The 24381-nt window shown below is 49.5% G+C and overlaps 1 protein-coding gene across 1 annotated transcript in view; it reads right to left on the bottom strand.

Moving 5' to 3' along the window:
- Positions 1–24381, bottom strand: part of CUL2 (cullin 2) — a 1882542-nt gene that overhangs the window by 676739 nt on the left and 1181422 nt on the right. The window contains exon 14 of the mRNA XM_069648039.1: positions 10664–10792. Coding sequence (XP_069504140.1) covers positions 10664–10792 — 129 coding nt within the window. The remainder of the gene's footprint in view (positions 1–10663; positions 10793–24381) is intronic.

Genomic DNA, 24381 nt, shown 5'->3' with positions numbered 1-24381 from the left:
CTGAATCATTAGCAGGCGTGGTTACAGGCTCTCCAAGCGAGAGTAAAAGAACGTGATGTGTTAAATTTCCAAGCTCATGATAGGATCTTAGACTGAAGAAGAGATGATCTAGTGGGACAGATTTTCTAAGGAAGCAGAAATAAGATACTAATATGATAAAACCAGCCCATGGGCTATACTTTAGAAACCAAGGCCTAAATATTAAGAATAGAACATATCATGGGTATGACCATAAATATCGTTTGGCAGGGACAGAAGTGCGTAGATATGACATTGTCCACAAGCAAGCTAGCCACATAGTTGGAAGGGATATCGAACCACAAGTTTAAAGCACCTAAGAGAATAGTCTCAGTGATTTAATAAGAATATGTGATACAAGGTAATGAAGGTCAGCAGGGAACAACATTAATAGTTGCGGCAGACGATATAGCAGCTGAACATTCTGAATGATGTTGTTGGATGAATTACAAGTGATCATGACAGCCTCCATAGAATTTAGAGTGAGTAGCACCACTTGTTGAGTTGTAATAACTTGAATGTATGATCATTCTTACAGCATCATCTATGGAGCTCCAATTAGCTGGAACCTGTTGTTGTGCAGGTTGTGCATTGGGGCGGAGAGAAGTATGAAAGAATATGGCACATGGAATCATACAGGCATACTTTTGTAATGCAAAACATTAAATGAGAGATCAAAAATAAGATATGAGAGAATGGAATCATTTTTCACTGATGAATGGACATTAAACAGCACTGTATGAAGTCGAGTGAATGGGAGAGAGTAGTAAAAATGACTCTGCATTTCAAGTACGGGTAAGGGATGATAATGGTTTTCATTTTGACGGGAAGTTACTGAGCAGTGTTTAAGTTAGTATGGGAGAAATATAGCAGGATATCAGCTGCTGACAATCTTATAGAGAGTATGTGTGGACAGACCAAGCTGGGAGTGTGGGGGGGGCGGGGGGCTCTAGGTCCTGTAATAAGCATGGAACCATCAAGGGCAAAATGTGCAGAAGCATGCACATGGTTCCAGGTCCAAAGGATGGTTCAGGAGCAGGCAGACTTGTCTTGTGCTTGCCTTCAGTGTGCACAAGTCAACCAGCAGCATATTTCATTTAGAAATAAGCCTACAAAACTAAAAACAGTGAGTCCAGGGAACTGAAATTAAGGCAACGGAACCAGATTGTTTCGCAGTCTGTAACTGTGGCAAGGCACCCTCCTAATACAAAGAAAAGAAATATGGGCAGAGCCATTCGATCCCTGCAGGCTTTTATGCATATCAATGGGGGCCCATAGCAATAATTATCCCAATTTTGCCAGCCTGACCTAGTAGCTGACTGCGTTGATGCTTTAATATGAGAGTAAACCCCTCAACCAATTCATTGGTTTGGGGACAAGTCGATTATTGTGCCAAAGTCTTAAGTCTTCGACTCAACCCAAAAACCTTTACATGAAGCTAAACCCCTGATCCGTGAAGCCCAAAATGGTGGAAAGGGGGGCTAGATGTTGAAACATATGCTGTGTAATATTGGCATGTGGAGGAATGCCTTCAGCACTGTATGTGTGTGATCAAATATGACTAATAGGTATTTGCTGCTTGCCTTAGAAGGTTCAAAAATGCCAGACTATGTTGTCCTTAACAAAGAGGTATTCGTTAGATAGTGTTTGTAAAAAACTGATAAGAAGTATTTTTTTCTTTAACCTATTCAGGTGTCCTAAATAGTACACAGTACCTCGGTCTGTAAAGGTTTTGGGGTTAATAACTGGTATTGAGTCGGTTCGTCAACTTTGGCATCGTTCTCAGCCTGAAATAATAGCTTCCTTCTCACAAAAATACAGTCTCTGCTTCGACTCCAGTATGACTTGTCCAAAGGCGCTCCTGGGCAAATCTAGAGATTTATCCACTTCTTTGAATTTGTCCTGCCTGCGTAATGGTTGGTAGGGGATGTGTAGATTCAAAGATCTTGTTTCCTATTGGGTGGATGGTTAAGTGGGGCACTACCTATCCCAGGTTGATCTCACACATTTGTTGGGAAGTGGTATTTCCCTTATGCACTAGTTATGCTAGAAACCACTGGTTAATGATAGGAATCTTGAAAGCACCACAGTAAAACACTCACAATAAACATGATCTATCACCTCTGCTTCCAAATCGATATAATATTTGGCTGCCAGGCCTGACTTGGATGTGAGTCGCCAATATGCACACCAAGAAACTTCTAGTTGTAATTTTGCTTTCAGTAAAAATCTTCATGTGGGGGTACCACACCACTCATCCCTTAGTACTGTAAAGATTGTACACCGCCACCTGTGGCATGGCTTTCCTCGGTATTCAGGCTTAGGGGATAGGAAAAACTACCCTCAGCTTAAGAGGCTTGAACGCTAGAATCGGGTCTTGAAAATCCCCCTATCACACCATTTGCGGTGTTATGGGCTGAAACCCAGGAGGGCGAGATTTGGCTGGTTGGTGAGAATAATACATTCAGACAAGCACACCTGAGGTGAGGGCTGAGGAGAAATGTCTTCGAGCAACAGTCTTGTGTATCCCCTAATACATGAGTTTGCAACCTGTGGCTCCCAAGATGTTTCGGACTATGACTCCCATTATCCATCACCATCAACTATGCGTATAAGGCCCAATGGGAGTTGTAGTCCAAAATATCTAGGAAGAAAAAGATTGCAGGCCTCTGGCCTAAGGGAAGCGCAATAACAAGTTATTGCTAGATATCTAGTGCAGCAACCTCCAAGATGCCTAGGAAAACAGCCTGCAAGCTGAGGATCCCCAAACCTGAACCAAGGAGCTACTCAGAAGGAATCTCAGAGCAAGTGCTGTGGGTCTCTTCTGGAAACTGTTTCTGAGATTAGGAACTTTGGGAAAGTAGGTCCTCCTAAGAGAAAGGGAATTTGGACTTAAATATTAAAGAACCAGGACCTGGACATCAGTTCCTGTACTCTACTGGTCAAGATACTTATTTTCTGCAAATTCCCTATCCTGGCACTATTTAAACTGAGCTGTCCCTTTTGAGTCCTGCCACCAATTCTCCCAGTGACCTAATAAAGGTGTTGAGGCGTATTTTTAGTCGTATGTTTGTTCTGTTGGAGCCACACCATCACAGAGGATTTTAGCTATAGTTTATTCAAAGATCCCAAAATCTTGCAGTTTTAAAAACTTTACCATTTGCTCTGTTAAAATCTCAGTGGCAGGCGGCAACGTTTTTGATCACCTCTACATGCTAGGAGTATTATACATTTAACAAGTTCATGCCAACCCAGTACGCTAAATCTTGCCACATTTGAAGACTTGCTCACCTACCTAAAATCCAGGATGCAGTTCTGGTATGTCTTGTATCATTTTAATTAGCAGTATGTTTCACCATTAGCTGTTCTGCTCAGGGGCAACCAGACCCAGCTGGACCTTTTCCCATTCAAGGTTACTGTCAAGACAAGAGCACTTTGCTGGTGGCCAAGGAGAAGTGTAGTGAAAGGAGACCTATATTCTCCACATACGAGTTTCTGAACTTCTCATCCATTTGCTTTACCTCGTCTAACGTAAAGTGGCAGGCTGCGCCAGTCACATCAATTAATCTGCATGTGGATGAAAGGCTTTAGTTGCTAACTGCGTGGCAGAAGAACAAGTTACTTCCCAACTGTAACGTTCTTTCGACTGGATGTTTCTCCCACGTATTCCTTATCTTTGATAAATCCATTTCCAGTCTGCTGGCCTCGGAAATGTTTTCTCAGTAGAGGGCGCTGCGCGTCGACGTCCCTGGAGTTGGTGTCCCTCGAAGGCCTCCATATCGGTGCGACGTCACCATAGGTATAAATGGTCTTGCGCAGCGTCCGTTGCTCAGTTCCGTTTTGAGGTGCTGTTTGCCTTGTATGAGATGGTTAATACCCTTGAAGGAGCATAGGCTGCAATTACAAGGGAAGTTTTACTGCAGAGAAGGATGGGAGGGGTGATAAGGAATACATGGGAGGAACATCCAGTCGAAATAACGTTACAGTTGGTAAGTAACTTGTTCTTCAAATGGATTGTGTCCTCCCACGTATTCCTTATCTTTGATAGACTCCCAAAGCAGTAATGTGTAGAGGAGGCGGGAGTAAAACGAAATGTTTCCCTTTAAAGACGCACAGAGCGCAACACAGCTTTTCCAAATCTTGTCTCCTGGCTAGAGGAGGAATCAAGACTGTAGGATTTAGTTAAAGTATGTGCAGACGACCATGTGGCAGCCGCACGTATGTCTAATTGGAACTCCTCTTTGGAGAGCTGCAGAGGCTGCGATACCCCTGGTTGAATGAGCCCCGAGCTGTTGAGGGGGCTCTTTTCCTGCCAATTTATAGCACTCTATAATAGTTAATATAATCCATCTTGAGATGGTTTGTTTTGTAATAGGTAAACCTAATTTGTGCCCTGCATACCCCAACAAACAATTGGTCCGCTTGCCTAATCCTCGCAAGTCTGCTAATGTAAAAACTCAAAGCATGCCTTGGATCCAGCCTGGGCAATCTCTTTTCCTCATTCCCTGGATGGGGAGGAGGATAAAACGAGGGTAAGGTTATCTTTTGTGTGATGTTTGTCTGTTTGTTTATTAATTTGATAATGCGCACCAAGCCCTTGGGCAGCTGGGCGCAGCAGTACAAAAATTCTCAAAGCTTAGTTAAAGTGCCTGTCGCAGGCTAGTGCATATATGTGAATACAGTGTGTAGTAGAGTAAATGAAACAGTACAGGCATTTGTCATTCGTGGATACAGGTAAATACAATGCGAGTACAGTAAGTGAAGCAATATAGACATTTGCTGTTCGTGGAACATGGAATGGTATAACTGATCAGATACAGGAACAAGGGTCAGACTTAACATTACGTGAGTTAGTAAGTGCCAGCGGCTATGGCTATCGACAAGTAGGTCCAGTGTGTAGGTCGCAGTAGTAATGTTAGGTGTGGTGGTTGTCAGGATGTAGTGGTAATGGGCGGAGCAATGGTTATGGTTATGTGGAATTCTGAGACCACCTTTGGGAGAAAATTCGGCTTCACTTGGAGAACTACCTTATCTTTGTGAAAGATTGTATGTGGAGGTTTGCAAGACAAAGCTTGTAATTCGCTCACTCTTCTGGCAGAAGTTAAATCCACTAGAAAGACTGTTTTAAGAGTGAGAAACCTTAATGAGCAGGAATGAAGGAATGAAGGGTTCAAATGGAGTACCCATTAGAAATTTCAAGACTAGGTTTAGGTCCCACAGTGGAACCTGAAAGTTGGGGGTAAAACATTAGTTAATCCTTTCAGAAATTGAATCACTATAGGCAATTTGAAGCATGAAGGCTCCTCCGCAGTGCGCTTGAAGATTGAGAGCGCTGCGAGGTAGCCCTTGATTATACCAACTTGAAGACCTGAATTTGCCAAATATAGCGAAAAAGAGAACACCATTGGTGTACTACATGAAAAGGGTTCAATATTTTTTTCTCTACAGCAGCTGCAAAATTTGTTCCAGCGGCAGCAGTATAAAGATTTTGTTGCTGGCCTTCTGGCTGAAAGCAACACCTCCATTACGTCATCCGGGAGATTCCAATCCTTGTATCTCAGCCTTTCAGAAACCAGACGTGAAGGTTGAGGGTCCCGATATCCGGATGGAGAACCCAACCTCATGTCTAGAAGATCCGGGTACCACGTTCTCCTGGCCCAATCCGGGGCAATTAGGATCATGGGTTTCCAGAATCTGCTCAACCTCCTGATCATTTGAGGAATGACGGGGACTGGAGGAAACGCGTACAGAAGTGGAAAATCCCAGTCCACTACGAACGCGTCCCCTAGAGCTCCTCTCGAAGGCAGTTCGCTTGAGCAATACTGATCGCACTTCCGGTTGATACTGGTGGCAAACAGATCCACTTGAGGGGTTCCCCATAGGGCGAAGACCTCTTGAAGGACTTCGTGAGCTAGTTCCCACTCGTGGGAAACTGTTCTGCCTGCTCAGAGCATCCGCCATCAAGTTCTTCTCTCCGGCTAGGTGAACTGCCGATAGAGAGATTCCTTCTTAAATTGCCCAAAACCAGAGCTGCATTGCCTCTCTGCACAGTGGCAGTGACCCTACGCCCCCTCTTTTGTTGAGGTATCGCATTGCCACTGTGTTGTCCGTCATTATCAGGACATTCTTTCCCTGTACTGATGGCAGGAAAGTCTTCAGCGCTAGTCTGATCATTCTCAGCTCTAATAGGATGATGTGTAGTCTGGACTCCGATGGAGACCGACTGCTGATGGTCAAGTCGTTGGCATGGGCTCCCCACCCCGTGAGTGAGGCATCCGTGACTACTGTTATCTCCGGCCATGGTTGCCAAAATTGTTCTCCTTTCAAGATGTTCTCCCGACAGGCCCACGACTGAAGGTCTCGAGCCACTCTGTCCGGGATTAGTAGGAGATCTGACATCCTCCCTGAAAATTGTAACCACTGGGTCCTTAGCGCCCACTGGAGAGATCTCATCCTCAGACGAGCCTCTGGCACTAGGAAAATGCAGGATGCCATGAGGCTGAGCAACCGCAAAAAGTCGAAGGCTGGTAGACTTTGGGCATTTTGAAACCTGGTGACCATCTGTAGAATATCTTGAGCCCTCACCTCAGGTGGCGAGGCTTTTCCCAGGGATGTGTCCAGGACTGCTCCAATGAACTGGAGTGTCTGTGATGGTATCATCTGTGACTTCTTTAAGTTGAGGGAGAAGCCCAGCTTGTGGAGGAAGTGGCAAACATAATCTAGATGAATCTGAGCTTGTTCCGGGGACACTGCTCTGATCAACCAGTCGTCCAGGTAGGGGTACACATGAATCCCTTCCCTTTTTAGACTTGCAGCCACAACCGCCATTAGCTTGGTGAAGACCCTCGGGCGGAGGTCAGCCCAAATGGCAGAATTCGAAATTGATAATGAGAGTTGCCAATGGCGAACCTCAGGTACTTCCTGTGCTTGTGATGGATTGGCACATGAAAGTAAGCATCCTGGAGGTCTAGAGATACCAACCAGTCCTGAAGCTGGAGGGCCTGAAGGATCGGAGAAAGGGTTACCATCTTGAACTTGTCTTTCCTGAGGAATTTGTTTAATTCTCTCAAGTCCACGATGGGTCTCAATCCTCTGTCCTTCTTCGGTATTAGAAAATAGGGAGAAAACCAACCCTTGTTCCTCTCCGCTACAGGAACCGGTTCTATGGCACCTTTGTCTGGCAGGTCTGAAATCTCCTGCATAAGGAGCGGGTCTGGAAGCTTCAAAGAGTTGTTCACTGGTGGATGACTCTGAGGAGTGTGTAGGAAAGGCAAGCAGTAACCTCGGGCAATTGTTTCCAATGCCCAAGCATCTGACGTAATAGCCTGCCATTCTGTCAGATGTTGATTTAACCTGTCTCCTACTGGTGTTTTGTGTGGGGAGATCTTAGAGGGGTTTAGAAGCGGCTGACGCAGATGCTGAGGGTAAAGCGGAACCTGCTTATGCGGGTTTAGTATCTTTGACCCGTCCACCACGAGTGAATCATCTCTGGCCCCTTTGAGCTGGCTGCCCTCTGCCTTTTCCGAATGTGGAGTAAAAACGAAAGGGCTTCCGCCTCCAGGACGTACCTGTGGGGCGACTTGGAGTTTGACGGATTGCATCCCCAAGTCATTTTGCTGCCGCCTTTGAGGTTTGCAATTTCTCTAGGCTGTCATCAGCTTTTTTGCCAAATAGAGAGGTGCCGTCAAAGGGCATATTCAGAAGCCTGGCTTGTACATCGGGAACAAAACCAGACTTACGCAACCACGCAAATCTGCGGATTGTGGTACTCGCCGCCATGGCTCTGCTGATGCTGTCAGCAGAGTCGATACCTGTTTGGAGGGACTCACACATCGCATCCTTCCCATCCTTGATGATGTTCAAGAATGCGTCCCGTTCCTCCCCTTCTGGGAGACAGTCAGCCACTGATGAAGCGCACTCCCAAAGGGTGTGGGTGAATCTAGCTAGTGTGCAAGTGGCGTTAATAGACTTAAGTGCACCATACTGCATGCAGAAAAGACTTTTTTTAGTCATCGCATCAACTCTTTTGTCGTCTCCTCTCTTGTGGTACAGTGGGGTATGCCGATTTACTATTTGATGACGTCGCTGCTTGCACTACTAAACTCTCTGGAGTTGGGTGCTTACTTAAATATTCAGGGTCTGAGGCGGATACTCTGTAATTTGCAGAGAGCTTTTTATTTACTGCAGGGATAACTTCAGGTGTCTCCCAATTTTCAGCTATTTTTCTCTGCAATGCAGCATGAAAGGGACTATAGGGTCTTCTTGAGGCCCTTTATTTAAGATGTCAGTAAGATCATCTTGCTGGAAAGAGGGTTCAGGTGTTGTCCACCCCATAAATTGGTTAATTCTAGCCATAAGGGCTCTGTAAGTTCTCCAGGTTCTGGTCTAGCAAATTTGCCTCTGGAGAGGGATCAATGCCACTGGCATCTTGTAAAGATTCTTGTAGATCTTTCAATCTATTTTCCTCAGAAATGATTTCCTCTGGAATGGATACTGTTCTTTGTAACCGAAAAGGTATCTCATTGTCAGAGTCCACCCCTTCCTCATATATAGAGGATAAAGCTCTGAAATAATCTGAAATAATCGGATCTTGGATAAGGGGTAAAACCCATTTCCAGAGCAGAATTAGTGGATACTGCTTGGGAAAAGGTTGTTGTTGTCGATGTAGACTTTACAGGTCTCGACAAACCCACAAATGTCATCAAAAACCTCGAAAAGGGCCTTGATGTACTCGAGAGGACCGGAATCACACTCGGTGTCGTCAATATTGTTGACGCCACTTTCGACGCCTTGGGCGGGACCTTCGTCACCTATGGTGCCGGTGGCATAGTTGAGGTTTGAGGCCCCGAGGACATATCCTTCATCGGTGTTTACGACTGCGTTGATGACACAGATTTGTGCGTCGAAGTTACCTTTGACGGTTGCGTCTATGACGCAGCTTTACCAGATGATTTTTTGTCTTTACTCGAGGGTTCATGATGCTCTCGAGGGTTTTTGTTTGCCGGGTTCGACGACTCACATTGTTTTTGTTTTTTGGGTCTTTCCCCTGGGGTATCACCTCTAGGCATCTCTGAGGGGGGTCAACGCCGCGTTCTTGAAGACCCTAAGCATGTTCTTGTGAAATTCCTCCCACTTAGCTAGACAGCTGTGTTTAGTGGGGCAGGTGACCCTTTCTGGGGAATTTGAGGATGAAGAAGAGGCAGATCTATGACGCCTCTTCTTAGAGTGTCTCGATCTCGAAGAGTGGTGGGATCCGCTTTGAGATCTCGATAGGGAATGTTTCTTTCACTGGTGAAGAGACGAATGCCTCAACTCAGCCGAGGACAATTTTGAAGGGGTAGAAGATTTAACAGTCTTACCTCTTTCTAGCTTCCCCCTACGCTTTCGCTGTCATAGACATGCAGTCCTCACATTGCGAACACTGGTGCTCTGATCCCAGGCACCACAAACTGATCCTGTGAGGATCCAGTAATGACAACTTTTTACCACAATCTCGACATTTTTTGAAGCCGGACCGTGGCGTCGATGTTTCGGACAAAGATGCCATCGTAGTATATAGGATTTTTCTAAGATTTCAAAGATTTTTGATGAGTAGAACCGAGCGTTGCGTCTCCGAGGCTTACAAAGCGTGGACAAACTGAACAGAGACTATATAGACCTATGGTGACATTGGTGCCGATACAGAGGCCTTCGAGGGACACCAACTCGAGGGAGGTCGACGCGCAGCTCCCTCTACTGAGAAAAAAATTCCGAGGCCAGCAAGCTGGAGATTGATTTATCAAAGATAAGGAATACATGGGAGGACACAATCCATTCGAAATAGGGATATAAATCCATTCGATGGATTGCAGTGTTTGTGTGAAGCGCATCAAAGGGCTCATGGGCCAGCTTGAGAAGCGAGTTGAGCTCTTCTTCAGATTATGTTTGACCCCATCCTGTGATCACAGAATTTCTGCTTTAGAGGTTCCACAGCAAGACTGGAACTGCAGTAATCCATTGACCTAGTGTTTTCTGTATCTTATTACTTGATACAAATAAAAAAAGCCTTGTTTATCACTGTTAACAGAATAAATGCAAATACAAGTGTTTAAAATCATTTTATTGAGCTATGTTCTAACAAGGACACATAACTGGATGTATGTTTGTTGATTTGCCAATCTTTCAAATTCCCTGGTCGTTAACTAATTAAACAACCTTTATAATCATGCAACAAAAAAAAAATTGAATCTTCGCAGTGTTTACCGATAAAGAAAAGATGCATTTTCTAAAATTCGGAAGTGCTTAATGAACTGCAGAAGATAGGCCCGGGAGGGAGGATTCCAAGGGGAAATAGGGCATAGGGTAGGAAGGCAGAAGAGATTTTGTATAGTACATTCTGAATAGTGCATTTTACCATTTCTAGGAGCTCCCAAGTAGTGAAACAAGACAGGGGGAGATTTGATTTGCACCCCTTTATATTGTACCTAAACCACATGATGATGGCACATGTTCAATCATGCTATTGATCACAGAAAAAATCTACATTGTATACTGCCATCTAAAATCACAAAGTTGTTTAAAAGTAGTTATATTACTGGGACATTCATGTTCCTATAAAGAGAGAGAGATGACAAATGACATTTTATTGAAAATAACCACAGCTTACCTTTTGGAAAACATCTTTGTCATCAATATATTTAAAAACAGTAATAAAACTGGTAAGCTTGTCTTCCACCTCATTCTCTGTCATTCCCTTGGCTGACTTCTTTAATAAATTGTCACAGTACTTCGCCAGCTGGTGGTTAACAAAAAACAAGGCATACATAAATATAGTTTATAAGCCACAACTTACTGATCTGCAATACATTCAACTGACGCTTAAAATGAAACATTTTAGATTAAACATAGCAATCATTGCCTAGATCACAGTCTATCTGCACCATTTAAACTACATTTCAACAAAAGTGTTAGTCATCCAGATGAAATGTGGAATTTATTGCGAGTTTTCAAGAGCATAGAACATTAAAACCTGATGTTGTATGCAGAGTCGGTAAATGTAATAAAAGTGGGTCTAGGACACACCCCTGCCTTACACTTCCCCACCCCCGGAGTTCGTATGGCACCCCCAATGCTGCCAAAGTCTTCCACAGACAATTCTGATCGACAGACTAGAAAGCTGCAGCCAGATCCATAAACACCACATACAAATTCTCCTAGACAAATATTGATCTGGCTGCCAGTATGGATAGGTTCAAACTCTGGAAATCCGTTCCCATGTCAGCCCAAAAGCCTAGCTGTGTCATGACAAGAATTCCCTTTGCATTAGCTCAGTTTTTCTAAAACAATCTTACTAAACATTATTTCGTAGCAATAGCGGACTATAATTAGCCGGGTTTAGTTTGTTCCCTTTTGTGCAAATGGGAAAAATGATTGCTTTCCTCCAGATCTCTGGGTAAAGACTATCATTATATAGTCAGTCCGTCCATGCCTCGCCACGAACATGCACAACACCCTCACGTTACATCTCACATACCACCCCTCCCCCTGGCCCAATCAACTCCTTTGAAGATGACCTCTCTCAACTAATCACTACCAACCTCAATCCTACCACTCAACTCAGTTTTAGGAGTCTTCCCCATGGGCTTCAATGACGCCAGCGATACCAACGCCACTGCCATAGCCACCGCCCTAGCTGCTTTTGGATTTACCCAAATCATTACAGAACCAACGCACTTGCACGCCCGTAACCTTGATTGGCTGCTTGACTACAACACCAATATCTCGTAGAACTGTCCCTGCCCTTGGTCAGACCACCACATTATCTTCTTCACCATACCAGCCATTAGCACTAGCCCCAAGCCAGCTATCTCCTCTAACATCAGTATGGCTCGCAGCTCTCGAAACGTGACCTACACCAACATCATCCCACTCATCACCTCACCATTCCCCGCTCACAAGACCCCTCAATCCTAGTAGACCACTATAACTTCCTGCTCCCAATGATGTCAACCTCCACGCACCTCTTAAAGCAAAGAATTCCAAGAACCGCACACATCTTAATTCTTGGTTCACCCCAGACCTGTGCTCCGCTAGAGCCACAAAATGAACAGCAGAAGCCACTTGGAGCAAAACTCCTACAACAATGAATAAGAACCACCTCTCCTTACTCACCCACCAATACAAACAGCTCATCCTCGCCACCTACAACGAAAGAATTGCTAATGCAGCCTTTAGATCCTGCAAACTCTTCACTATCCTCCGCAAACTAGAAACACTGATCTCCCCACTGGACACCATCATCAAAGACAACGCTTGGTGTAACACTATCCAAGACACCCTCACTGGAAAAATCTGTCTGCTCCATTCCAAAGAACAAGTTACTCTTACCTGGTAACGTTCTTTCGATGGGATGGTCCAACGATGTATTCTATATCTATGACAGTAATCACCACAGTCTTTCAGCGTCTGCGTCAATGACGCCGATATGCCGTCCTCGAAAGGCTCCATCGAGCCGACGTCACCGGATGTTATAAGTAGGACGCATGACGCTCGTAGCTTCAGTTGTAGTTTTTTCCCCAGAACGTGTGGCACCAATCTTCTGCCAGTAAGACCACAGAAAGCCTTGCGGAAACGTAAGCTGCAATCACATAAGAAATTCTGTAGCGGGGAAGGCAGGGAGGGAGCGATATGGAATATGTCGTCGGACCATCCCATCGAAAGAACGTTTCCAGGTAAGAGAGTAACTCGTTCTTCGAGGGGATTGGGTCCTGTGATGTATTCCATATCTATGACAGACTCCCAAAGCAGTAGAAACGTAAGGAGGTGGGAAAAGAATTTAGAATATACAAATTTAGAATACCCAATCAAATTGCAGAGTAAAGGAACGCCTTGCCAATGGCCAGATCCTGCCCATGGATAAAATCAAGGGAGTAGTGACGTACAAAAGTACGGACCGAAGCCCAAGTGGCTGCATCACAGATGTTGCGAATATGAACACCCCTCTGCAGGGCAGTAGAGAGTGCCATACCCTTAGTCGAATGGGCCCGTAAACCTACAGGAGGATTGTTAGGGAGAATTCTCTGTTAAGGCTAATTTCCCAAACCTAGTGAGTCCCCCAGCAGCTTTGCTGGATTTTTGGGGTTATTTCTTTTTCCTGCTAAGAGTGAGACTCTTTTTCTCCCACTCTTAGGCATGATTTGAGAATGTCCTTTGACTGTAAATGTGTTTTATGGGCTATGGGGTCTTTCACTCCATAGGGCTTCATGTGTTTTTGGTATGTGTGTTACAAAGCACCCTCAGTGCAGTAACACAGTGGTGTCATAGTGACCCCCAAACATAGACTCCATACCCTGGGACTGACGACTGTCTCCCAGGGCATGTAAAGTCACCATTGACTTTACTAGTCTCAAATTGTGAAAAGAACCAGTACAAACCATCATATTGTGGAAGTACTGGTAGGGGTAATTCGATTGCCCCTGGGTCTGTTTTCCAGGGGGCACTGTCCAGTCCCCCCTTGTCGAGTTTCTGGCTGGTGGCAGTGGATACCACGCAAAATATTCCACCAGAATATTTCCTATGGGATTTTCCCATTCATTTTAAACGCACCACATTTTGGTGCAATGTTAAAGATACCGCCGGGTTAGTTATTTAATATTTATTCCCCAGGTGGGTCTTTTTGCCAAGACTCTGCTTTAAAATGGAGTTTGTGTTTGCCTCTGAAACTCTAACCCAAGTCGAGCCCTTTGTTCCACTTTTTGGCGGGCTTCTCCACAGAAGCCCTCCAAATGGTGCCACTCTGTCTGGGGTCTACAGGATGTGTGGGAGGGGGGATTAGGCACCCTGGACTGAGTTGCCTTGGCAACTCAAGTCGCACTCTTGTGTGATTGGACCAGTGGCGAGCCGCCCGGCTCACCACTTCGCATGTTTGATTGACAGCTAGGCTGTTGAATGGGGGTTTTTCTGCATAAAAGCAGGACTTTGGGGACTGGAACTTCAGAAGTCGCCACGGGACCTAAAAAATCTGAAGAGGGGAGAAGCTGCGCCATCTACAACGACCACACCACCGGTGGAGCCCTGCTGTACGAACTCACCACTTCCCCGACGACAGAGGAGATCTTCTTCCAGGAGAGCCTTCTTCCCTTTGAGCTGGTGGGACCAACCAGTTCGTCTTTTTCGCCTTCCTGGATCGTCTTGTGGTCGAATCGCCCGTGCCAAGCACCCCAGCGGCCGGATAGCCACGCTTCACCACTACTGCGAATAAAAGGGTCGTACCTTTTAATCGGGAAACTCTGCGGCTGGTTTCTTGCCTGGCAGTGCAACGACCTCCAGCTTTCTTCCTCGTCGAGATCATCGCTTCCTCTGGTTGAAGCCACGACTTGCACCCGCTGCCAGGAACAACTGCCACCGCTGGAGCTTTCTCACCATTTCAGGTACTGTGTCCCGCCTGGTCTCCCTTGCAACAGATTGTCCAAGGTGTCCCGTAAATCCTTGACTTTCTAACTGGGGTGACCTCAGAACTGCTAACTTTGCCTTTCTGAACTGATCCAACCTTTTGACTTTTCTGCAAAGACGTTGAGTGCATTTCCACTGTGAGATCTTGGGCACATTCCGCCTTGCTCTCTCCAAGAGTGGGCCTGGCCTATGAACGTTTTGCTCTACAGTAGACCCTGCCTTTCTTGACTTGCTGTGGTTTCTTAAAAGTGTTGGTACTGTGTTATTTTCCTACTCTGCCTTTTCTCTCCCTTTTTAAACAAATTATTGGAGTGCCATCTACGGTTACGCGCTCACCTCTATTTTGCTAAATAAGTGGTGTCTTAACCTAGAATTGTCGAATAATTAACTAGGGAGGTGTATATACTTATAGTGACTGTGTTTGAACTTGCTTGATATATTAGTGCCAGTGTATTTTCATAAGTGTGTTTTTATATAAGGAACAAGTTACTTACCTGTAACTGTTGTTCTCCAGCATGGGTCTGGCATGGATTCACATGCTCATGAATATTCCCCGTCGTCAGGCTGGGAATCCTCGGTAAAGAAAAAACCAGTATCAGTTTCGTTTCTGATCTGTCTTTCGTAGTAGCAACCAATCACTGGTCTCTGCGTCATACTGACCACAGCCAATGACTGCCCTCTACCTAAGCCCCGCCTCTGGCAGCCATCTTCAGATTTGGAAGCACGTGAAGTGGCAGTATGACCAAGTGAAGAGCCGCAGAGGGGTAGGCGGGAGGGTTCGCATGTGAATCCATGCCAGACCCATGCTGGAGAACAACAGTTACAGGTAAGTAACTTGTTCCTTCTCCAGCATGGGGTCTGGCATGGATTCACATGCTCATGAATAAAGAATACATAGCAGTACACACATGCACAACCACGGGAGGTGGCAAAGGCTCAACATTAAGCATTACATCAAACTCAACATTAAGCAATCTTACCTCCTCACCAGGCTCACCTCAGGCGAACAGGTTGCGCAGCACTGCTTGGCCGACCCTGGACTCCTCCCTGGAATCCCGATCGACGCAGTAGAATTTCGTGAAGGTGTGCGTCGACCTCCACATAGCAGCCCTGCATATGTCCAGCAGGGGCACACCAGATAGGAACGCCGTGGTAGCTGCGATCGCTCTGGTGGAATGGGCTCTCGGACAGCCAGGCAGCGGTCGGTTTGCCAACCGATGACAGTACATGATACAGCCAGAGAGCCATCTGGAAATGGAAGCCTTCGAGAGAGCCTTCCCCTGATTGACAGGTCCAAAGTTCACAAAGAGTTGTGACATCTTCCGAAAACACTTCGTGCGGTCCACGTAGAACTTCAGCGCTCTAGCCACATCAAGCGAGTGCAAAGTCCTCTCAGCCGGCGACGAAGGCGACGGGAAAAACACAGGCAACACCAAGGGTTCGTTGAGGTGGAAGTCCGACGGCACCTTGGGCATGAAGGACGGGTGCGTCCTGAGCACCACCCTCGTGTCGTGAAAAGTCAAGTATGGTGGCTTGCAAGATAGGGCCTGGATCTCTACCACTCGTCGTGCGGAGGTGATGGCCACAAGAAACGCTGTTTTCCACGACAGGAACTTCAACAGGGCCGAGTGCAGAGGCTCGAACGGAGGTCCCATGAGCTTGGTCAGCACCACGTTGAGCTCCCACGCCGGGGCCGGAGCCTTCACCGGCGGGAACGATCTGAACAGTCCCTTCATGAACTCTTTCACCAGACGATGAGACCACAAGGACGTCCACTCCGTGGTTCTGGTGTATCGGGAGATCGCAGCAAGATGAATCTTGATGGACGCGTGTGCCAGTCCAGCCTTGGCCAGCGTCAACAGGTACGGCAGTACTTGGGGAGCCCTAATCCTTAGAGGGTTAATCTTCTGTGCGTGGCACCAGACAGAGAACCTCTTCCATTTGTGTCCGTAGCATTTAAGAGTCGAGGACGCCCTGGCCTTTGCAAGAACCTCTCTGCAGTCGGCCGGTATGTCCTATCCTCCAAACTCTAGCGCTGCAGGAGCCAGGCCTGCAAGTTCAGCGACTTCGGGTCGTGGTGGAGGATGGCGCCTCCTTCCCTGGAGAGCAGATCCGCGTCCACTGGCAGCTTGATTGACGGGGACGCTGACAAGTCCAGAAGGTCCGGGAACCATATCTGCCTCGGCCACGCAGGTGCGACGAGTATCATCCTGCAACGTGACTTCTTGAGCTGGTTGATGACCCGGATCAGCAGTGGCAGTGGAGGGAACGCATATAGGAACAGGCCTTCCCAGGGGAACGAGAAAGCATCGCCCATGCTCCTCGGCTGGGGAAACCTGCTGGCGAACCTCCGGCACTTGGAGTTTGTCGCCGTCGTGAACAGGTCGATCTGGGGTGTGCCCCACTGTCGGAAGAGGCGATCCACTAGATCCTGCCGTAGTTCCCACTCGTGGCACGAGCGCAGCTCCCTGCTGAGTGAGTCGGCGATGGTGTTTTTTATCCCTGCCAGATGAAACGGCACCAGAAACATCCTTTGGGCGACAGCCCAATGCCACAGGTCCTGCGCCTCCTTGGACAGTGCTGGGGACCTGGTTCCACCCTGTTTCCTGATGTAAAACATGGTGGTGGTGTTGTCGGTGAAGATCCTCGCCACCTTGCCCTTGAGGGACGGAAGGAAGGACCTGAGGGCCCAAAACACTGCACAGAGCTCCAGGACGTTGATTTGGAGGGACTTCTCCGTCGGGAGCCAAAGGCCTCTCGCGTGCAGATTTTTCGGTGTGCGCTCCCCACCCTTCCAGGGAGGCATCCGTGGTCACTGTCTCCTGGTGGCCTGGGGTCTGGAAGTCCATGCCCGCCGTCAGATGCGCGCGGGTGCCCCACCACCGGATCGCTCGTCGGAAACTCTCGTCGAGTGTGATCCTCTCCTCGAAGCTGCCCGTCGTTTGGATCCAGTGCGCGTCCAGGAACTCCTGCAACGGGCGCATCCGGAGCCTGCACATGGGAATGAGGTAGATGCAAGAAGACATCATTCCGAGGAGGGACTTGATGGACCTCACCTTGGCCGCGTCGGCAACCAACATCCGCTGTACCTTGCCCAGGATGGCCCTGGTCCTTTCCTCCGACGGGGAGGCCAGAAGGGACAATGTGTCGAGCTTCGCTCCCAGAAACAGAGCGTCTTGCGCGGGTACCAGGTGGGACTTGGCGTAGTTCACAGAGAATCCCAGGTCCGTGAGAAGTTGGACGGTCCTTGCCGTGTGCTCCACGGCGAGCTCCCTCGTCTTGGCTCGGATGAGCCAGTCGTCCAGGTAGGGGTAGACGTGGATCCCCTCTCGGCGCAGCTGCGCCGCCACTGGTGCAAGGCACTTGGTGAATACCCTGGGTGCCGACCGTAAACCGAAGGGAAGGACTCTGAACTGATAGTGACGCCCTTGGACCACGAACCTGAGAAATTTTCGGTGCCCCTTTAGGATGGGAATATGGAAGTAGGCATCCTCCAAATCCAACGACGACAGGAAGTCTCCCTCCTCCAGCTGACCCAGGACGTGCTGGAGGGTGACCATCCGGAACTTCTGTGCCTTGATGAACTTGTTCAGCCGTCGTAGGTCTAGGATGGGGCGCCATCCTCCCGTCTTCTTCTTCACGAGGAAGTATCTTGAGTAAACTCCGGAGCCCCGAAGCCTCTTTGGGACGAGTTCGATGGCGCCCTTCCTGAGCATCGCCTTTACCTCCCAGAGAAGCTGAGGGACGTGAAGCTCTTTCGTGGCCACAGGGGGGACACGCGAGCACCTTCTTTGAAACTCGAGCGCGTGGCCCTGGGCTAGGGCGTCCAGCACCCAACGGTCGGTGGAGATGGACTCCCACACGCTGACGAAGCTCGCCAGCCGGCCTCTCACCGGGGTGCTTCGGTGGGGGCCCGACCCCACGGCCGGTTCAATCCTGCTTAGACGAGGCTTTGCCGCCTTGACCTCCTTGGCGACGACGGCGGGGTCCGCCTGACTTGCCTCATCCCCTGTAAGCTTCCTGAGACAACGAACGGGCCGCTTGACGGTAGGTGGAAAACCCGCCGCCGGAACCTTTGGAGGCGCCCTTGCCTCCGCCGCTCCGAAAGGGCGGCCGCCGTTGCTGGAGAACCCCGAGAGCCCGGGCCGTCTCCGTGTCCGCTTTAATGGCTTGAAGGGAATCGTCCACTGTTTTCCCAAACAGGTTGTTCCCATCGAACGGCATGTCCAGGACTCTGGTCTGTACGTCTTGACGGAAGTCAGTAGCCTTGAGCCATCCATGCCGCCTAAGGCACACGCCGTTGCCCAACTGGCGAAATCCAGTGTCGACGATGTCCGTCGCAATCGTTATGGCGTTGTCCGACGCCACCTCACCTTCCTGCAAGATCTCCAGGGCATCCGCCCTCTTGTCGTCCGGTAGGAAGTCCAGCAGGGGAGCCAGTTTGTACCACAGCTCCCTGTCGTAGCGGGCTACGATAGCCAAGGCGTTGGCCGCCTTAATCGTCGTCGCTGCAGACGAGATGACCCAGCGCCCCATCGTGTCCAATTTCTTTCCCTCGCCGTCCGGCGGGGAAGACGATGTGGAGGCCGCACCCCCCCCCGCTTTCTTCCTGGCCGCCGCGGAGACGACGGAGTCCGGGGTAGGCTGTGCCCAGAGGCACAAGGGGGCCGCGTCCGGCACCCGGTACTTCGTACCGGTCTCTTCTAGCCGGCGTCGTGGATGGGTTCTTGAGGAGGGCGAGGCCCTCATCCCAAATATCGTCCAGTAGAGGTACCGCGAGGACCGTCTTCCTTTTGGCCTCGCGCAGCTGATAAAGGAAACCTTCCTTCTTCTTCTCCTGCGGGCAGAGCTGGAAGAGCTCGGATGCCCTGGCGATCATGGAGTGAAAAGATCCAATCTCGTCGGGCGGGGAAGCCCGGGTGGGAGGAGACGACGGCAGATCCTCGTCGTACACCTCGTCGTCCGTACCCGTCGCGGCCGTGTCAGTCCCCGTATCATCCCCTCGAGTCGTGGACGGGGAGGAGGGCTGAACGGGGCGCGACGGCTGAAAAGGAGGTGGAGGGTGAATCCTTCTTTTCTTAGGAGGGGGGCTGCCCGAAGGGCCTGGTTCCGGGTCTCCCGTCGGGAGTTGTTCCTCCACTGGTAACGGCAGCCTCGTCCTTATCTCTGAGCATAAGGACTGTATAGCCAACAAAATGGCCGCCGAGTTGTCTTGCGGCACTGGCAGAGGGGAATCCGACGGGCGGTCAGGGGCCCCGTCGGTACCCTCGACGATGTCGTCGTCTCCTGCGTCGGGATCCCTCCCGACGGGCTGGTCTTCTTCCACGCCAACGCTGTGGCTTAAGACCTCGATCAGTTCTTCCTCAGAGGTTGAGGCCGAATCCACGACTACCTCCTGCCCCTGCTTTTTCTTCTCCGTCAGAGGTTTCACGGGGGTCCTGTCGATGGGCATAAAAGAGGACTCCCTCCGAGGTGGCAGGGAGACTCTGAGCCCCGAGGTCGCCACCACTGGTGTAGCCTCCACAGGCTGAGCCAGGGCCGCCGCGACTGTCTCGATAGAGGCCTTGGCCGGATGGATTAAGGCTTTCACCACCTTAGGTGCGCTCACCGCCTTCTCCTTGAGGGGGGGGACACTGCCTCGCTCCCCCTCGGCCTTCGAGCTCGACCGGGGCCTCTCCAGGAGCTTCGCCGGGTGCTCGGCCTTCCTCTTACCCGACCCAGAGCGTTGGCTCGTGGTTGATGGTGCCAGGGAGGGTGCGCCCTGCCTTGCGCCCGTAGAGCCCGACCGTTCGGCGCTCCCGGTGCCAGCGGACTCGCGGTGCTTGGCCTTATGTTGGACCCCCGTCGCCGGGGCGTCCTCAAAGGTCTTAGAAGACCGCTCGGATTTCTTCCTTTTCTTCTCGCCAGACGGGCTCTTCCCTTCCAGCCAGTTGGCGAGACGTTGATGGCGGTCCTTCATGGTCCGCTCCGACATGTTGCCGCAAAACGCACAGTCCTTCTCCACGTGCGTCTTGTCCTCATGTAGGCAGTAAAGACAAAAGGAGTGTTCGTCTTCCTTAAAGACATTCTGCAGCTGGCATCCAGGGCAGACCCTGAACAGCTTTCCGGGCGTCGAGCTTCCCTTCTCCTGGGCCATGACCGAGATGGGCCTGAGAAACTTCTGGAGTCCTCCAAAAGCGTAGCTCGACGAATCTTCACCCTTGAGGGGCGTAGACGAATCCGACACGGGTCCCCGTTGATCGGATGGAGAGTCGGTGGAGCTTAAGGCTCTTTTGACCGAAAAAAACGAAGTTTTTGAGAAAAAACGGGAAAAAATAGCACTAACGCTCGAGAGCAATAGCACGAGGATCCCAACACATGAACGTGCGGTAAAAATCTGAAGATGGCTGCCAGAGGCGGGGCTTAGGTAGAGGGCAGTCATTGGCTGTGGTCAGTATGACGCAGAGACCAGTGATTGGTTGCTACTACGAAAGACAGATCAGAAACGAAACTGATACTGGTTTTTTCTTTACCAAGGATTCCCAGCCTGCCGACGGGGAATATTCATGAGCATGTGAATCCATGCCAGACCCCATGCTGGAGAAATAATTATATACTTTTATACCAAAGCTCTGGTCCTGGTCAGTGTTTGCTTGTTCTACTGTATCTTTAGCCCTATTGTGTATACTCTATATACTGCCTAACTATTCGTGATAGAAGTCTGACTGCTCAGCCACAGCTACCAGGTAAATCTGGGTGGTGCAGACTGCTACCAATTGGGTTTACTGCTTACTCCTGTGGTCTTTATCTTTTTGCAGTGGTCCCTAAGGGAACTGCACAGGTTTCTGCCTAACAAGGATCCTTACCCGCCAGGCGGTAACATTCAGAAATTGCCAAGATAATCCATCTAGACAAAGTCTGCTTAGTCACAACTTGTCCCAAACGCCTTCCAGCGTAACCAATAAAGAGTTGATGGTCCACTCTGACCCGGGACATGCGTGAAATGTAGACACTTAAAGCTCTCCTAGGATCTAAACTATGGAGCCTCTCCTCATCCTTACCAGGATGCGGAGGAGGATAAAATGCCGGAAGAACAACCTTCTGGCACAAATGAAATTCCGACACCACCTTCGGAAGAAAGGAAGGACGAACTCGAAGGACAACCCTGTCCTTCTGAAACACAGTGAAGGGCGGCTTAACTGAAAGTGCCTGTAACTAACTAACTCACTCTGCGAGCAGAAGTGACCGCAACTAAACATACAGTTTTTAAGGTTAACAGTCTCAAAGGACAAGAATGCAAAGGCTCAAACGGAGCACCCATTAGAAACTTGAGAACAAGGTTCAAATCCCAACCGGGCACCTGGAAAGGTGACGGAGGGAACACATTAGTGAGCCCTTTCAGAAACTGAGAAATTAAAGGAATTTTAAAATAAGAACACTCCTCAGACAAGCGCTTAAATATGGACAGCACCGCCAGGTAACCTTTAATGGTACCCACTTGTAAGCCCCTGTGGGCTAAAGAAAGCAAAAAAGACAGAACTAGAGGAATGTCACATGAAAAAGGATCCACATTCTCAACCCTGCACCCGTCGCAGAACTTTCTCCAACGGCAACGGTACAGGGACTTTGTTGCCAGCCATCTGGCCGTAAGCAACACCTCCATCACGTCTTCAGGGAGGTCCCAATCCTTATACCTCAACCTTTCAGAAGCCAAGCGTGAAGGTTGAGGGATCTGACCTCTGGATGGAGAACCTGACTCCCCCCTCCCTTGAGAGCAGATCATCTCGGTAGGGAAGACGACGTGGAGGGCAGATGGACAAGTCGAGAAGGTCCGGGTACCACGCCCTCCTGTCCCAAGCCGGAGCAATGTGGATCATCCGGGAACCGAACCTCCGTAAACACTGCAGCACCTGCAGGATGACGGGGACTGGAGGAAACGAGTACAGCAGTGGGAAGGTCCACTCCACCACGAACACGTCTCCTAAGGCTCCTCTTGGAGGATATTCCGGTGAGCAGAACCTCTCGCACTTCCGGTTGACACTGGAGGCGAAGAGATCCACTTGAGGGGTCCGCCAAAGGGCGAAGATCTCCAGGAGAATCGCCTGAGCCAACTCCCACTCGTGAGAGATCGCGCTCTGCCTGCTCAGGGCGTCCGCCGTCTCATTTTTGTCTCCGGCCAGATGAACTGCCGAGATCGAAATTTCCTGCTGGATTACCCAGAACCAGAGCTGCATCGCCTCCCTGCACAGAGGAAGTGACCCTGCCCCCCCCCCCTTTTGTTGAGGTAGTGCATGGCCACTGTGTTGTCTGTCAGGATTAGGACATTCTTTCCTCGCACAGTCGGCAGAAAAGCCTTCAGGGCAAGCCTGACGGCCCTCGGCTCCAACAGATTGATATGGAGTCTAGACTCCGACAGAGACCAACAGCCGCTGACTGTCAGCTCGTTGGCATGAGCTCCCCATCCTGTGAGGGATGCGTCCGTCACGATCGTCACCTCCGGCCAGAGCAGCCAAAATGGAGCCCCCCCCCCCATCAGATTGCCTTCGTCGGCCCACTACAGAAGATCCTGAGCGACCGATGGCGGCACCTGAACGGGGTTTGACATCCTGCCGGAGGACTGTGACCACTGCATCTTGAGAGCCCATTGCAAATATCTCATCCGCAGTCATGCTTCTGGCACCAGAAGAATTCAGGATGCCATGAGGCCGAGCAGCCTCAAGAACTCTAACGCTGGGAGACTCTGGGCATGTCGAAACCTGTGTACCGTCTGCTGAATGTGAAGAGCCCACACCTGGGGAGGAAAACACTGCCCCAGGGACGTGTCGAGCACTGCTCCGATGTACTGGAGCCGCTGAGTTGGCGTCAAGTGAGACTTCTTTAAGTTGAGGGAGAAGCCCAGCTTGTGAAGGGAGTGGCAGTTGACGGACAGATGATCCAGGATTTGCTCGGGACAACCAATCGTCCAGGTAGGGGTAGACGTGAATCCCCCCTTTCCTGAGGTGCACTGCCACCACCACCATGAGCATGTTGAAAACCCTCGAGGCGGAGGTCAATCCGAACGGCAGGACCCGAAACTGAAAGTGTGAATAGTCAACCGCGAACCTCAGGTACTTCTTGTGCTTTGGATGGATCGGTACATGAAAATAAGCGTCCTTGAGGTCGAGATACACCAACCAGTCCTGAAGTTGTAGGGCCTGGAGGACTTGAGAATGAGTAACTATCTTGAACTTGTCCTTCCTGGGGAGCTTGTTCAAACCGCGTAAGTCCATGATGGGTCTCAATCATCTGTCTTTCTTCGAAATCAAAAAATAAGGGGAATACCATCCCTTGTTCTGCTCCGCTACAGGCACCAGATCTATAGCGCCTTTCTCCAGCAGGGATTGAATTTCCTGCGCAAGGAGCGGATCCGGACTCTTCAAAGAGAGATTCCCTGGTGGATTGTCGTGAGGCCTCTGCCGGAAAGGAAGACAGTAGGCATGGGCTATGATCTCCAGAACCCACACATCTGAAGTAATGGCATGCCATTCTACCAGATGCTGCGCCAGCCTTCCCCCAAACGGAGAAGCATGGGCCTCATGACTGAGCTGAAGTGGCTGCTGCAGTGCCTGGGGGCAAAGAGGCAACTGCACGCGCGGCCTTGGCACCTCGAGTACCTTGTTTTCCACCTCTGGCACTCCTACGGTTGCCCCTTTGACTTGCAGCTCCTCTCGATTTACTAAAGGACGAATACTATCAAAAGCAACGTCCCCTCCATTGCTGTCCCCTAGGACGAAAAGGCGGAGGTTGGCGGACTGCAGTGCTCAACTACTTTGCTGCAGCTTTCGAGGTCTGCAACCTCTCAAGACTCTCGTCAGCCTTGCTGCCAAAAAGATGTTCACCATCAAAGGGCATGTTGAGGAGCCGGGCTTGCACATCCGGAGCAAAACCAGACTTCCGCAACCACGCAAACCTGCG

This window comes from Ambystoma mexicanum, chromosome 2q, assembly GCF_040938575.1.
Source record: "Ambystoma mexicanum isolate Mex_15411 chromosome 2q, UKY_AmexF1_1, whole genome shotgun sequence".
In the NCBI taxonomy this organism is placed as follows: domain Eukaryota; kingdom Metazoa; phylum Chordata; class Amphibia; order Caudata; family Ambystomatidae; genus Ambystoma; species Ambystoma mexicanum.
The sequence above is the reverse complement of the archived record's forward strand: the minus strand, read 5'-3'. Positions and strand labels throughout refer to the sequence as shown.